The 17646-nt window shown below is 39.6% G+C and overlaps 2 protein-coding genes across 4 annotated transcripts in view; one reads left to right on the top strand and one right to left on the bottom strand.

Moving 5' to 3' along the window:
* LOC135111008 (forkhead box protein O-like) overlaps window positions 1-4432 on the top strand; it is a 167056-nt gene extending 162624 nt beyond the window's left edge. For all 3 annotated transcript variants that reach the window (XM_064023857.1, XM_064023858.1, XM_064023861.1), the window contains one exon: window positions 1-4432. This exon is cut by the window's left edge and continues 826 nt beyond it. The gene's annotated coding sequence lies outside the window, so the exon portion shown is untranslated.
* An 8943-nt stretch (window positions 4433-13375) lies between these two features.
* LOC135111010 (adenylate kinase isoenzyme 6-like) lies at window positions 13376-17543 on the bottom strand. Its single transcript, XM_064023863.1, has 4 exons — window positions 17392-17543; window positions 15481-15632; window positions 14345-14490; window positions 13376-13601 (listed from the first exon to the last, which is right to left on the bottom strand). The coding sequence occupies exons 1-4, from the start codon at window positions 17435-17437 to the stop codon at window positions 13409-13411; spliced, it is 537 nt and encodes a 178-aa protein (XP_063879933.1). The 5' UTR covers window positions 17438-17543; the 3' UTR covers window positions 13376-13408.
* Window positions 17544-17646: the final 103 nt, after the last annotated feature.

Raw genomic sequence — 17646 nt, forward strand, 5'->3', positions numbered from 1 at the left:
ATATATATATATATATATATATATATATATATATATATATATATATATATATATATATATATATATATATATATATATATATATATATATATATATATATATATATATATATATATATATATATATATATATATATATAAGAAGAATGTGGTTATAAGATACGTGGAACACACACCTACTTTTTTTTTTTTTTTTTTTTCGTGGGCAAATTGACCTATTTCACGGCGACCACCTCTGCCCTTGACATCCGACCGTTCGTTTGCGGGGGTCTGAAGGTGCTGAATGTCGAATTGTACTATGCTGCTCGTCGCACACACACACACACACACACACACGCACACACACAAACTGCCTAAAGAATAAACCGTTTATTATTATTTTATTATTATTTTATTATTATCACACTCACACACACACACACACACACACACACACACACACACACACACACACACACACACGTCGTCTTGCAGTGAAAAGTAAAGCCAGTGATGTAATGAAGACTTTCCCACAATGACTCATTTTTATCTAATTCTTTCTGCATTCTGAAAAATAATAATAGATCAATGTGAAAGATGACGAAAAAGTCTAAAAGTGCAATGTAAAGTACTTAAATCCAAGACGAGGAACATAATTATGCAATGCGTGAATGAATGAAGTAATAGTGATGATAGTTATTGTTACTTACCATTATTATTATTATTATTATTATTATTATTATTATTATTATTATTATTATTATTATAACGACAAATGTATAATGTTAAATCACATGTCATCTTATAAACAAAAGTCGGGATGAGATGCGGCAGTCTCCTCCTTCGATAAGGGACTCACGCTGGCTGGCAGTGACCCCCATGTTGCCTTGCGTCCACTGGCGTGAGGCAGCACCGTGCGGCCGGCAGCACTGCATCACTATGTTCACCTGTCTTACTGCTACACTGCACGCAGAACCTTGCCCAAAGTTATAAATATGGCAGAATGTGAGAAAATACTAATTGTAACTCACTTTGTCACTTTAATCATTCTCTTTTTTTAAGGGGGATGGTGGGTAAGAGAGAGAGAGAGAGCTTTGTAAATGGCGTGCAGATGAGGACACACACACACACACACACACACACACACACACACACACACACACACACACACACACACACTGCAGCAGCCAATCATTCAAAATATCGTGGTGTTGCATCACAAAATGAATGATCCTAACCACGCCACGACTCGTCATGCCAAGACTGCGAGGAGCCGGGAGCCGCAGCCCCGGAGGCAAGAAGTCGGCGTCCCTCACCAGCCAACCCTCGCCGCCGCCGGGAGGTGGTGTCGTTAGTGCGCAGCGAGGCCAGCAAACAGTGTCGTGTTGGCCGACGAGCCCCGTGATTGTTTGATGTGAACGTTTTCGTTTCACCAACAAGCTTCGCCTGGCTGAAGAAGGATGTTTTCTCAAAGGTCTCGACAGACACTCTGCCATACGACCGTCGCAGCGGACGAGTCGTGCACTTAATCATTAAGACATTTATTGATAAGTTGTTAGTTTGTCAGATGATTCGTGATTCTGATTCCTTTACGTCTGTTCTTCACTGCTCCCCTGGAAGAGAGCCTGTCACCCGCTGTGTCCTTGCTCGGGGCCGACGGAGCGCGCGGGTGGTGGAGCCTGGGCCGAGGGGCTCAGGGCGCTGCGGGACACGGTTTCGCTCCACTGGTCGGTGTTTGTACATAATAGTTTATTCCTATGTACATACATTTTTTATGTCGTAGGTCAGCTAGGAACCAGAGCCTTGAAGCAGTCGGAATATTTGTTAGTTTTATATTTAGTACCGACTGGTTTGTACGGTCATTATCACGACAGACGTGTGATTCTCTTAGTGTCTGGTTCATGCTGAGGCCGCGCCGCGTGCCGGGCCGTCCGTCCGGCGTGATCAGGCGGCCTCTTTCCCTCGGTGGCGTGTATGATACAGAAACAGAGTTGGCCCGTATACCACACCAAATGTAATTAAATGCCCGCGCTATTCAAGTTAGACCGAAAAAAAATGTTATATATATATATGAATATGTATCTGTACAATAAAGTAGTTTTCACAATCCAGAAGTGAGACCGGGTCGAGTTTGCTATCGTTCGCTTATTACTTTTTATTACGTACATACAGTAGACGCGAATATTGATTTACTCCACCCCCTTTTTATTTCCAAATCCACCTTGAAGACTGGACACGAAGCATGGTTGTGTACGTGAGTTGTGAGTTGTGACGTGTAGAGGCAGTGTATGTTATATTTTCTAGGTTTAGCTCCCTTTCCTTCCTGTTTCATTGGAGTGCCCTGGGTTTTCATTGGATTCGCGTCAAGCGGGTATCGGCGCGCCGCTCTAAACTTCCAGTGATCCTTTGTAATTACTTATTAAATATCATGAAATGTAAAAATTTTAACAAATATGCGCATTTTGTAAATTCAAACAGACCCAACTTAGTTACCAGTGGAGTATTTCTTTTTTTTTTCATCGTGATGTTGTGTCTTTGATGTGTATCACTGGAATAGTTTTGAATTTCGTATCAGTGGTTGTATAACATTTGATCTTCAAAAATTATAGCCACGGAAGCTGATCATGCGTGTTGTGAACATTGGTTAGACACACACTTCAACACTTCACAAAGATATGTTTTCAAAAGCAAGACCGAAGAAAATATCTCATTTCACAACCTTCGCATGCACCCTCACACACACACACACACACACACACACACACACACACACACACACACACACACACACACACACACACACACACACACACACACACACACTTGTCCTGCTCGACACATAATCACCTTTATGCGAAATCTGAATATTGCTTCTTCTTTCCAAGCTTGTGAAGAGGCCGTTGGTTGCAACACTCAGGGGAAGGCGGGAACGGTGGACGCGAGTCTGGGTAGAGGGTTGTGCTTCACCTTGCTGTGCGCAAGCTTGAAAAATGTAAAATGTTAAATAATCTTAATAATCTTGCCTTTCTATTTTTCTACAATTTCATATATATAAATATGGTTTCTTCTGCTGTTCTTCAAAGAACGCTTAAACTGCACCACTATCTCAAAAGATTAGAGAAGATATTTATAACAGTTAGTGCAAATTTACCAAAACAGGCTACTTGAAGACTGCCCCAGAGGGCTCTCCTGCACGGAAGCCCGGGAGGACCAGGAAGTGTGATCAACATTATGATAATCATGTAGGAGAGAAGCTCGTTGTTAGTATTATATGGGAGTTTATATTATCCTGAAACCAAGCTGTGGAATACTTGTGTAGTCCATCTAGCCCTGGAAGGCTTAAGATTTTAAATTAGATGAACATATTAGTCTAGTTTCTTACTCTACAGAGCTTGTACGTTAGTTCCTCTGTGCTGTTTGTATTTTTGAGTTCCATGGAGAATATTATATTCCTTGTTGTATATAGTGTATAGTAGTTAATGTCGTCAAGTACCAAAATGAAGAGGTACCTTCTCTGTGAGATTTGAAGCGTTGTGTTGTAGGGCTCATATGGAGATTTTATATTTTCTGTACTTAATTTAAGTTATCCGTAAGCTAAGCGTGGCGTCATTTTGGTTTGCAATGTGAGGAAGTGCACTATTGGCTTTTTTTCGAAATGCTGAATATAAATCTGAATAAGTGATTTTTTTTTTCCTGTGAGCGAGGTAGGAATGTGACAGGTGGTCGAGACAGGGTAGACGAGTGTCGCCTTCTGCGGCAGCGGCTGCGGCCCCGGCGGCTCCGGAAGGCTGGATGGCGGCTGCGGCAGACGGCCACAGGTGTCCCGGGGCAGGCGCACCCCGTCTGGCTGATATACAAAATAGTTGAATATATATATAGACACGTGTATATATAATGACATGGGGAAATTTTCATTGCCAGCGTTGCCAATGATCTCTATTGTACTTTTTATTTGTTGTGTTGCAGAGCGCAAAGATTTATCTGTTACCTCTCACCTTTCATTAGTTAGCTTGAGAAAGGACCGCGGCCTGTAGGGTGTGATAGGAGAGAATGGGGGGAGGAAAGCATGGAGGTGACGGAGACGCCACGCGCTGGATACTCAACGGTGGTAGTGGTCCACGCGGAGACACTGCAACCACCTCCACCGCCACCGCCACCGGGCCCCGCGCCGCTCACCACAGACCAACACCAGCGCCACGTTTGCCACTCGCCCGTGAACAACTGGTATACTCATTCTGCACAGTATCGTTGGTATAAGCTGGCGTTGCATCTCGAATTGACGGAATCACTCAGTCATACGTACATGCCTGTGAATGTACCTGTTGCTAAATTGAACCTTCACACCGAGAGTTGTTGAGAGAGGACCGCGGACAGTGTGTTCGAGGAGTGTAGCTTTCGATGTTGTCATCTGTTGACTGTATGCAGCCAAAACAATAAAAATGTATGAAGCAGAAGTTTGGTTTACTTTCATCTTTTGTGGTGGAATTTACTAGAAATATCTTGTTGCGCGCATCAAACACACACACACACACACACACTTTTCCTTTCCATTTTTTACTTTTCTTTGATATTCTCAGTGTTAACTACTGATCGCTACTTATGTATGTATTTGTCTATTTATTTATAGGCACGGGTAATACCAGAACACTACTTGATCTTGAAATTGTTTCGCAATCTAGAGCGTGGCAAATGAGACATCAAAGGTTTATGTATGATTAGAAGAACTGAAAAGATATTTATGAGTTCTTATTTACTTAACTTTATGATTATCTATTGATTTTTCATCTTTATTTATTTTATTTATTTATATATTTATTTATTTATTTTGCTATTTATTTATTTATTTATTTATTTTGCTACTAAGGCCTAAAGTAAACAATAGCTAGCAGAAGAGAATGAAACTGTTTTTATAACTTAACAGTAGAACTAAAGACCAGATGGTAAGCACCAGACACCATAGTGAGAGTCATACAGAAACGGCCACAAAGCAAGACAAGGCAACTATGACAATGATACAGTAACGTTGTAAGATGTGCAAATGATTAACAAAGCACAAGACACAATACCCTTTCACAGGAGAGGACGTAATGCACAGGTAAGGCAAAAGCACGCACGAATAATAGCACTGGAAAACTTTGGACTACATACGAAGTGATGGAGCCGACTTAATCGTAAAAAATTGTAGAAAGGAATAATTTCGAAGTTTCGAATATTTTTTTCTCGAAAAAAAAATAGAAATGTCAGTGTTCAAAGAAGGAGCTGAACTCATAATTCTTGGCATGACATATAGAAAGTAAAGAAGAGAATGATGGACTTGCCTGTAGAATTTGGGGAAAAGAATACGAACTTACGAAATACGTTCTTTCAAAATGAACGAAAATCTCATTGTCCAAGGAGGGAACGGAGACATACATAAAAATAGCATAGACAGTACATTTCATGCTCCGAACGGGTAACAGATAAACAGAGTATCAAAAGCCTAGGATTGGCAAAAGAAGACAGAGGGGACAAAAGATCACGTACTTGGATATGTAAAGATTGAAACGATATGAAATTTAGCTAGGACGGCCTGAAATAGACAGGCAGTTGACAGGGTGAACATACAACATTCAGGAGAGCTGTATGTCCTGCTTTTAAATCATGAACGCTAATGATGGTGGTGGTGGTGGTGGTGGTGGTGGTGATGAAGCAAGATCGCAAGTACAGAACGAATGTTGCTTATGGTACGTTAGACTACACCCGGTAAGGCAAAAGACCACATGCACCGACAGGCAAGCAAGGCGGCGCTCGGCGTGATGTTTCAGCCGCAGCCGTGCATGCGTGTTAACTATGAACTCGTGAGTTGCGCGAGTTCGAATCCCGCGTCCGGTGCTGTACCTACGATTACTATGCACGTGAGAGAGAGAGAGAGAGAGAGAGAGAGAGAGAGTAGAATATATTTTATCACCTTGTGAGGCTGCGTACGTTTGAGTGTAAAATCTTAGCATGTTTTTCAACCGTACTAACTCGTCCCTTTGTTCAGTGAGGCGGATCAAAACTGTCTTTGTTATGCTTATTTCATTTCTCGTGGCAGAACTGAAGCCAATCGAAACACACACACACACACACACACACACACACACACACACACACACACACACACACACACACACACACACACACACACACACACACACACAGTTCTGTTATCCAGGCTTGGTAATTGACACAGCCACACCTGACTGGAAAATGTTCAATGCTACTACTCCTGGATTTCAATTTATTCATACATTTTTGTCACATGTAGTTTAAACTAGTTGAGATTTGTATGCAGATAAAACCCTCGATGTCGGAATCTAGGTGTGGGAATCTCGTGTTTCACTTAGTAGGAGCAGGTGGCGAGGTAGACAGAGGCCGCCACTCACCTGGATTCTGTACACACCTTTACGCCTTCCCCACACACGCACACACACACACACACACACACACACACACACACACACACACACACACACACACACACACACACACACACACATACTCACATTCACACGCCGTGCATCTATTAAAGTGGCGCGGAGCGGGGTCGCGCCGGCTAAGCACCAACAATGCCTCGCGTGTATGTGGCGCCGAATGCAGAAGCTACATCCAACTCCAAACAAATTGGGGTTATTGAGTTGGACTGTTCCGGGTTTCCTATACGTGTCCGCCACGCTAACAACCCGCGCCCCCTCCCCTCACGCCGCGACCCTCCCGCCCCTCACTAATTCTCACCCCACACGCACCCTCCCTCCTGCTACACCTTTACTCAACTTTTTTTTTTTTTTACTTTTTTTTTTTTTTTTGTTAGCCATTTTTAATATAGCGCTACGCACCTCACCTGTGGGGTTGTTCTTAACTTTACCTGCAGTCACCTGGTCACCATACTTTTTTTGTATTATTATTATTCACAGTGCAATTTTTGTCAGTGAAAGTGGATGAAATAAATGTGCATAATTTACGGAGTTTTTTTTTTTTTAAGATCTATGTGAAGAGAAAATTACCTTCTATACCACGGTAATTAAGGTGAATTCTTGAAAAGCGGAAAATTTGGAATTCCGTCTGTTTCATGTCCGTGGGAGAAAAGAAAGCAAGCTAATTTCTTTTATTGCCGCCACACCTCCTACATTATAGTGTTTTGACCATCGATATCCATGATAGTGTACACAATGGAGTGAACTCACGCCAGATTAATAAAAATTAAGTTTTTGTTATGGGTGGTAATGGTGCCAAACGGGACGAGTGGGTGAATGGGTGGGTAGGTGAGTGGGTGAGTGGCGGGACGGGGTGTGGTGGGGCGGGACGGGGTGTGGTGGGGCGGGGCGATAACTCAATCCACCTGTCCTGGCGACACCATTGTTGCCGGACACCCGCCGTGTTTTCACTTTCCAACTCTGTCGAAAGATCTTGCACCTTTTACGTTTGGATTAAACACAGTTGAGAGCCGCTCTTGCCCATTTGTTTCGTGACACACACACACACACACACACACACACACACACACACACACACACACACACACACACTTTCTTTTTCTGATGTAAATCAAGTAAGCCACCAAAGCCATCAGTCTCAACATTCAGGGCGGTGCGTGGACAGACAGACTCACTCGATTATATGCCTATGTTTTATCAGCCGCCACTCCCAACACAGTCTATGAATCCTGGACTGCCTCGCCATTCACACGCAGGTAGACACATCACGGGTGTTCACTCCACACCCCAGTAAAAATAAAAGCATGATTCTAGAAAAAAGAAATGTGAATAAGGTGATTATTGAAGATGCTGATGATGAAAAGCAGGAGAAGAAGAAAAAAAAAAAGAAGAAAATGTTTTATCAACTCAAGTAACTTTTTCTTCTTAGGTTATCAGTATATGCACTTTTGAGACTCATCATTTTACTTTTTTTTTTTTAAATCATCGGGGCATTTAATCTTCCTTCGGTGCATTGAAAACACTTCCTCTGCACACGATCTTCTACAAGTCACAGAACAAAGATTTAACCCTTTTACTGCTAGACCATTTTTTCCTATTATCATTTACAGTTTTTAGATACTCTTTTTTTTTATAGTCTGAATTAAGCAGTTATGTAGCTTCGAAAGGACAAAATCAACGTCCTGTCCTATTCTTTCCCCTGTGCGTTCATGGAAACATTAGGCCGGTTCCATGGTCACCTTCAATGATTTGTTAGCTAACCAACTAAACCACTTGAGTCGTACTCCTATTTCTTCGGCCGCTTACCAATATGGGGAGCATTTTGGTTTGGTAGCTTACGAAAAGACTGGGGAATTAGCCTATTGTTAAAAAGGAAGACCAAAACGGCAAAAGGGTTGACACGCCTCAGGGTACACCGTTTCGTCTTTCGCCTTCGTTAACCAGACACTGAAGCAGGTCATTGTCAGTCCAGTATTGCATTCGCTGCCTTCCACTGGCTCACCATGTACTCCTTTCATTATACACGGCTCGGTTTACACCCCTTGGAAAATAAAACTGTAGTGTTGACCAGGAGGGGAGAGAAAAAATGGAAGCTATTACTTTTTTTTTTTTTTTTTCAAAACAACAAACACGGCACCGCGGCAGTGTCGTTTGAGGCGTGCCAAGCGGTGCTAAGTAGTGCCAGGTGAATCTTTCTCTAATGGTATGGTGTCTTTACGAAACTAGACATAAGATAGAAGGCCATATTTTCAAACATATCGGTGTCTTACCCACACTATTTTTCGTAATCTGTTGCAGGAGTTATTGGGGATTTTCAAGTGTGTATGATTTTTTTTTTTTTTTCATGATTCTAGTGACAATTTAACAATGATTCTGCATCGCTTATGAGAGAAAAACTGAAAACATCTTGGGAGCTCGCTTAATCATCCCTGTGCATTTCAAAGTAATCCTAAAGAAAGTTCACAGCACTTAAGAATACAAGTCACACATCCTGCCCAGTCGAGTGTTTTCCCTGTTCTGACGCTGCCTGGGTGGTTGGCCGCGATAATTATGACTTGTTGGTGTTGCGTCCGCTGGAATAAACTAAACAAAAATTCTGACTCGGGGAAACCTCTTATTTCTCTGCTCGACCTGTGGTTATGAAATAGTTCACTCTCCCGTTCTGGTATTCATGGTTCGGCCGATGCTCCCTTGTAGAATAATGTTTCGTGTTTCTTACTAATATATGTAGATGTGAGACTGATTGATTGGTGTGACCCGTTGACTGAGTATGACACATGTGGATTACATCACTCCCCCTTTCTGGTATTTATTGTTGAGCCAACGTTTCCCAGAACATTATTGCATTGTTTCGTATTGATAAGTGTAGACAGGAAACTTATTTATTTATTTGATACGCCGCAAACAACGAAGTCATTTGACACGTGGACGAGGATTGACTGAAAACTGATTGACTGACTGATTGAACTACGGCGCCGCACGCGTGGACGAGGAAACGTTTTCTTTCTTATACTGAGGCTTGCTTCGAAAGAGCTGAAGAAAACAATGTTTGCCCTCTAACCTTGAAATAACTCATTTTATTAATTTCACAAACGCTGTTAATGAGTCATGCATCCACTGAAAAAAAAAAAAAAAAAGGAAAAGGAAAAGGAAAGCAAGATACTTCGTTTGATGTTGAAGTCTTCTTTTAGAGCCAATGTAGTGTTTGTTTTTTTAAAGGAACCAGAAATTTTAAGAATAGACCATGCAGTGGCATATTTAGAGGCGCTGTCACACACTACACGGGAGAGATTTTTTTTTTTTTATGTAGGAGGAACACTGGCCAAGGGCAACAAAAATCCAATAAAAAAAAAAAAAAAGCCCACTGAGATTCCAGTCCTAGAAAAGGGTCCAAAGCGGTAGTCAAAAACTGAAGGATAAGTGTCTTGAAATCTCCCTGTCAATCTATATATTCCACGTAGACAATGTAACGCTGAGATTTTATCAACATAGAGTAGCATTAGTCGTAGCAACACCAGTAATACACTTGGGAAGATAGTTAATTGATTTTCGTTGCGTAATACAGGTGCTCTTAACCGCCGGGGGGGGAGGGGGAGGACAGCCTCTCGGGGGGCGCGAGCACAGGACGGGAAGGGGAAAAAATCACGGAAAATCACGGACTCACTGGCTACTAGTACAAAGCAGATACAGCAAAGGCTATCTATCTATCTATCCATCTATCTACCTATCTATCTCATTCTATTTATCTGTCTATAGTAGCATAGTTGGGGACGGGGTTGAGTGGGTGGCGCATAGAGGAGTGGGGCCCCAACTTCACTGAACCAGATTAGGTGGGGGTTGGTGGGGGTGGGAGGGGAGCAGCTCGCAAAAGGTTCAGAACCCCTGGCTTAAAAGAACTGCACCTCCTGACACTGCTTGTTCAATGTATATTTGTAATGTATTTGTGTACCAGTGTGGCTACCTATTTTAACACACACACACACATTCGAGTATATGCACACACGTACGCATAGTGAATTTATCAATCCATCTATGCACAAATTTTATGAGCATGTATTAATTTGTATTTATCCATGCATTTATTCATTTATCTATTTGTTTGTCTAGCCATTTATGATTATCATTAGTATCATTATTGTATTGTATTGTATTATTGTATTGTATTTAATTTTATTTTTGGTGTGTGTGTGGGTGTGTGTGTCAGAGTGAGGGGTCGTGGCTCTAAGAAGATGTGGTGCAGAGCGAACACTTTTAGCCAGTGCCAGGCCACCGATCACTCCACAACCTTGGATCCGGGTCGTCTCCAATCCCTCACCAATCTCTGGCCAATGAAAACAGATCCCATCTTCTAATTATACATGCCGAAAGTAATCCCGCTTCGGGCCAGGCGGGGTGGCGCAGGCGTGGCAGAGAGGGGACCAGAGGCACGACAAAGAAAAGAGAAACCCATAATCTGGCAACATTAAAGATTCTGTACTTTAATCAGTATTTTAATAGACTTGAGAAAATCGTTAGCTACTGTTGTCTAGACGATGTTTCATATATATATATATATATATATATATATATATATATATATATATATATATATATATATATATATATATATATATATATATATATATATATATATATGACAAAAAAATACAAAGCGTATTTTACCGTTTAATGGTCGGCAGATCAATAATTTATATCCTTGACACAAAACACAATAAGTAAGACAAGTTTTAGTTTGATTGCAATATTTCTGTTTTTGCTTTCGCTATCATTCTATGCTTGCACACCCTCTTAAGGAAGCAATGCTTTTCTGCTTGTTTTCTAGTAACTGAAGAGTTGAACTTTCCTTACAAAACAATCTTCTTCCTGCCCCGTCAGTTACAACAGAGATGTGTTTCAGTCCAAATTTAGAATTAGTATCATCCTTCCATTCAACTGGGAGCTTCTCCAGGAAGACTGGATCAATATGCATTACTGTGAAGAGATCTCTGGTCTCTCCTGTAACAGTCTCAGACGATATAATTCATACCCTTCTTTGTAAAGCGCTGGATCAATATGCATTACTGTGAAGAGATCTCTGGTCTCTCCTGTAACAGTCTCAGACGATATAATTCATACCCTTCTTTGTAAAGCACTGCACTCATGTTATTTTTAGTCAGCTTCTTAAAACTGTCATAGGTACCTGCTCTTAAAAGTGTCTGATTTTAGCCTACTGCGAAAGAAAACAAATTGTTGGATCTTTCTGTTGATTACAGTACGAGTTTGCCATCTTCATTCTTAATCTTACCGGTAATGCTGTGATTGATACTAAAAACTGGAACATGCACTTGTACAGTACAGGAAATTATTCCTGTGGCCTCTTTTTTCCACAAATTTATTGTACTGTACCAAGAGAACTTCCAACTTTCAAAGTACATTATCTTGTCTCATAATTATATCATGGCACTGAACCAGAATGGAAGTATGATGTCCAGGAAGAGATTTAGACAAAGTTCTGCCCAGATTTTGCTGTGGTGCTTCACCTTCCTCAAAAACTTGGTTTTGTTGGTTAATAGCTACCAAAAAGGTGAAAAGGAATTAAGGAATGTAATACTGTACTGCCTGTGTAAGAGTAAAATAAATACAATTGTAAGATATGAATGTAGAGATCATTGTAGAGGAAAGAGACTGGAATGTATGTATATTGAGAAAAAATGAAGAGGGCATGAAAAAAGGACTTAAATATGTATAATGACATTTTGAGGATGTCTTCCTCAAGATGGATTGACATTGTTTTGGAATGCTTCTGAATCCAAGGCACATCAGTGCTTCAAATTCTGTAGCACAGCTCTGAAATAACCCTTGCCCATTTTAACAAGTGCCACATGTCTCTGATCTTACTGCCTACTGCCTTCCATCAAAGTGACTCTTACTCTTTGAAGGAGGGAACTGAGTGAGCCTTTGAGTGCCCGACATCTGCGGTTTTGCTTCGTGCTGTGGTTTCCGTGGTGCACTTCACATCTTGGTCAGACTGAGCTATTGAGCCTCCACCACTACTTCATCTGATACATACATGTTAGCATTGTATTGAATTGGTGTTCTTGTTTTCCCACAATATGGATATTTCACTTCTGTCTTTGCTCCTACGGTTGTGATATACTTCTCTGCAATGAGGTACTTAAGACACTAATCTAGTCCAGGGCTGAATGTCTTATGCCTTTACAGAACTTGTTCATTCCTTTGTTGGTATTGTGTTACTTGTATTATTACTCATCTTATTTATATATAATACATAATATTTATACTTTTCATCACTTTTTGGTTGAGCTCCACCTCTTTGTTATTTCTGAGTCCCAGGTGCATGGCTCCTTAACAATCACAGTCACGTACGGGCAGCAGTTACATGGAGACATCTGCTGTGGCCACCCGCCCAAGGAGTTCCAAAGAAGAATCATCAGAATAGACTAAATAGATAAGGGGATGTTGCCTTTACATATGCTAACTTTACTGCAGCATTTCACAGTAGCTGACAGATTTTATTTTGGTACATAACTTGATGCTGTGCTAGAATTTACTGTTAATATTTCAGAGAAATTACCTGAAACTCAAATGATGTAAAATGCTCATGTCACATCCTGATGCAAAACTGACATAAAAGATACTTGTGTAAAATGATACTAATGGTATCATCAGAGAGAATGCTGATAATTATATTCGACGTCTTCTATATGTATGAGACTAAAATATTCAGCAAACTTATGGATATTCAAAACTAGGGGTCAGTTGGTAAAATGGAATTTAGAGACCAAAGAAATGAAGGAATAGGTGCATAGTGAATAAGCATGAGCATGAGTGAGTGATTTGATCCATTTCCTCCTCAATGATTTTCAAATTACTAATTCCTAATTCATGTCATCATTCATAAAAAGTGAATAAAAAAAATAAGAGGAAGGATAAAAAAAATACATGTTTACTTAAATACATATATTTTCATCAATATTTTCAGCAACCATTCTCTCTCTTCCATGCAGTTATCCATGCCAGAATTCTTTGTAGATTATTCTCCATATCTTCAAAGGTATTTGATTCTAATTCATGAACAATTTGCTCCTCATAACTTTCCTTTGCTTCATCCCTCAGAACAGCCATTATTTCACATTCCACATTGTCTTCAAGTTTTTTACCCTGGTAGCCTCTGTTTGGGAAATGAAAGACAAATATGAGATTAAGACCAGTGCAAGACTGGTACTTATGTTCTGTACCACAAGAAATATCTATATATTGGCACATTTTTTTTTTCTTTTCCAGTCATGACTCTGGTCTTTACTATTTTTACATTTTTAAAGGGATATTCCATTTTTACATATATCATTCTCAATCAGCAAGGTGGTAACCTAACAAATTACATGACTATTTGCAACTTTCCCTTCTTGGTCCTTCCCTATGATCTTGTCCCATGTCTTCGCTCACTTAGCTACTGACATTCTATCCTCTATTTTTAAATGTTTAACATATTCCAAATAGTCCTTATGTAACCTTTTCCCTTCAAAAGGACAAAATACAATCTGCATATCTTATGACTTCCAGATGCATTCATTTTCACTTCTCAACTGCTCACTTGTTGAATCATGTCTCATTAATGCTGCAAGTAGTTCACCATGCTCATTTTACATTCTTTTATCTTGTTAATATCATTACTAGATATCCAATGCCCAATGTTTCACAATAAAATTTCACATGACATACACTGCATGCATTTTACCTTTCTTATGCAAGAGATCTGGTGTCAGTGTTTAAAGTGAATTCATTCCATAAGATACTCATACTTCTGCTACACAATTTTTCATTGGCATTATTTACTTCCATTCAAAGCCTTCCTAATTTAAGTTATTGCAAAGAAAAATTCATTATAAGCATTAATGGGAAAAAAGCACTAACCTGGCAGCAAGTCTGTCATATAAGAGGGTGTTATTCGTCCTCAGCACAAACACTATGTCGAAAAATCGTTCTGGGAAGAAGTCACATCCGTGATAGTCAATGATGTTGCCACCTTCAGCAATCTTATCTTCTAGTTCATCCAAAACCTTAAAAAGAAGGAGTGTTTAAACAATTATTTCTGACTAGTATTACATAACTTGATTTCAAATCCATTTTTGGCTCCCTAATAATTGCTTAATGATAATGGTTTAAGACAAGTAGGGGTGTTTAACATTTACAGTAATAGCTATCCAGTGTCTCAAAAGCTTGCCTTCATCTATGGTCATCATGGGTGGGGGATAATAAAACAGGTATTTTCATAGTACTTTGAGGCAAATTCCAAACCTAACCTAACCAGTCAGGAAAGGAACAGCATAAGAATGCAGAATACTCTGTGAGTCGCAATGCAATATTTCCTCTTAGCAACTATAAGATATAGGAGGTTCTCTCTAACTGAGCTTATACCAGCGGTTACTCTCCTAATGGAATACTGCTTGTTTAATGTTTTATAGTGACCAAATTATTAAAAGTATTTTGTACATTTCTATTTGGCTGAACTAAAGCATTCTTTCCATCAAATTTTCATATTTTATTTCTCTTAACAGTTTCCCCACTTCTATTTCATAATTAGTTTTATATCACTGACAAACCTACTTGAGCAAGTATGGCACTTCAGTTCCACACGTCTACATGATCAGTTTCTACACACTCATCAGTTTCCACACATTTTTCACTCTTATAATGAATTACCACACTTGCCCACTCATCATGTGACAGAGCCTTTACAAGGTGATCCAATATGTGTTAGAAAACAATATAAATATCATTATTTGTAATTGAGGTTGTATTATCTTTTCAAAATTTTAAGCATTCTCACCTAATTTTGCTTGTATTACAAAATATATTGCCTCTAACTGTATTACTTTTTTATCTCGTGTGTTTATCTCCCATACTAAATCCAAAGGAGAGAGGTAGGCATTTTCTACTCTTACACAAAATTTCATGTACATAGGTGCAGTAACATGCACTGTGAGTACTACTGAGGCACTAAATCACAGAAACATCATTATGATAATTACATCATAACTTTGACTTACCTTATCCTCATCCAACACGGGGCAATCTCTTTCATCATCATAGCCATCAAAATAATTATTATCCTTTGCTAGATCTCCAACATTAATCCACTCTAAACCAGAGTGTTCACTAAGCTGCTGTGCCAGTGTGGATTTCCCAACTCCCGGTGTTCCTGAAAAGTATAGGATACCATATACTTCCTTGTCTTGCCAGTGACCAGTTACCAGTATTTGACTACATGTGTGACTATCACTGGTATTTTTATTTCAAAGGTAACTGCTGAAGAATGAGAAAATAGCTAGTCTGAATGAGAGGTTGGTATGAGACATCTTAGATCTGTCAGATAGTGGATTCTTTGTGATGGCTGAGAAGCTGACACTCCTTAGTGGGTGACAATGGAAATTCCCTGAGAAAATGATACCTTACTACAAATTTTGATTGTTTTAGCACAAGTGTATCTTACAATTTTAGAAGTTCCCAGCGTCACTCAGGTTCAGTTTAATTTTAAAATATCCTTAATAATTTGGCAATTAGGAGATTGTACAAGATAGATTAGAGACTGTACATTGAAGTTATGAGAGTGCAAGTGCCACTATACACTGCAAATTGTGGTGTTCAGGATATAGGTGAAAAATTCCTGTTTAGGTTATATGCAGGGCTTGATTTAACTTGGAAATGCCCTTCACTGTTTGGCTACCAGAAGATTGTTACGTGGTACATGTGTGTAATATTACAAGCTGAATGAGTCAATGAAGTGATGTAAGATGAAGACATAAAGTATGAAATGATCAGCTTTACCAGGCCAAGTCCAATATTACCTTTATCTACGAGACAATATTTCAAGGAACAAGCAGTTTTCTTATGCAATTTTATGTGTGAATCAAATTATTATATTTTTTTTTTCAAGAAGTCATATATTGATGGAAAGTCTTCTCCCTGGTTTAAGAAGAAAACACATTTTACCACAAAGTTGTTGGAAATATATATTCCAATGGGGTAATGATTTAATGGTGATGAGCATTATTATCAATTTAAGTTTAACAACCCTTAATGAGTGGGTGAACCAAGGATCTGTGACCAAACAGTTCTGAACTCCCAGACCCAAGCCTTTATAAACCTGCTCCAAATGCAGCACAGGGAGTCACACTCAGGGGTTAGTCGCAGTTACACCTCAGATCCCAGACAAGGTCACTCAATTCCCTTTCAACCTGCTATCCTCCAGGCAGACTATCCACACAAGATTTCAGCTAAGTACCTAGATAAGTCTCAGGCCTGTGTACTGATAGGTACTTAGCTAAGCTTTAGGTCTGCCTCACCCATCAGATAAATTCCATGCCATAACTTGGGCTTGGCATTAATGCATGTTGATAACATGTTCCCAAATTCATCCAGTTCGAAGGACCATTTTGGGGAACTTGTTATTGACATACATTGATAAACCTAACAGTTAGGTTAGTTTCATCCCTATACTTTCACGAATGTCTAATTTGGCTTCCCCATCCTAAATTTCTGCCTTCCCGCCAGGCCCCCAAGCTTGTTCGAGGGATTTTGGGGATGTGGGGGACGGACCTATTATAGAATTAAAAAAAAAAAAAATGCACCCCACATGATAAGTGTACAGGTTAGTAACTCTTTCAACTTAATGACCAAAGCATCACATTACAGCATGGCCAGCAGTGTGTCTCCTTCCACTAGTGTCATTCATTAACCTTAGCCTTAGATTTATAGTACACAGCCTGAAAGAAAAGCTGTCTTTACCTTCATATGCATGGCTTTATCTATGAGATGAGCACGTGCATGTATTAGCCCTAGGATAAAAAAAAAAAAAAAAATGAAATAATCTAAACCGAACCTACCCCTCAGATGGAAACGCAAATGCTATTTCAATATTACTTAAGTGTTATTACCAGACACTTTATTGTTTATCTCACCCGTTATGAGGATGTTTGGTCCCTTCATGGTTCTGACGGGACTCATAAAGCAGTTCTACGCTGTTGTGTCTAGCAGTCGTGTCCTCGTGGCGCTGCGTGGATCAGCTGGGCGGGATTGTTTACTTTTGCTTTTATTATTTATTTATTTTTATTTTTTTTCGAACTTTGAGTCTTCATTAAAATACAAGTGGTATTGTGAAAATTCCTATGATGATAGCTGCGTACATTTCATGGAAATAATCGTTTAAATGTCAT

The sequence above is a fragment of the Scylla paramamosain genome, chromosome 21 (genome assembly GCF_035594125.1).
Source record: "Scylla paramamosain isolate STU-SP2022 chromosome 21, ASM3559412v1, whole genome shotgun sequence".
Taxonomy (NCBI): Eukaryota; Metazoa; Arthropoda; class Malacostraca; order Decapoda; family Portunidae; genus Scylla; species Scylla paramamosain.

Bases quoted from the DNA above. Each gene is read 5' to 3' on its own strand.
- LOC135111010 (XM_064023863.1), bottom strand. From the start codon at position 17,437: ATGAGTCCCGTCAGAACCATGAAGGGACCAAACATCCTCATAACGG. The intron at 15,633-17,391 runs GTGAGATAAACA...TATACTTTTCAG, and splicing joins ACCAAACATCCTCATAACGG to GAACACCGGGAGTTGGGAAA. The intron at 13,602-14,344 runs GTTAGTGCTTTT...TTTCCCAAACAG, and splicing joins TATGACAGACTTGCTGCCAG to AGGCTACCAGGGTAAAAAAC.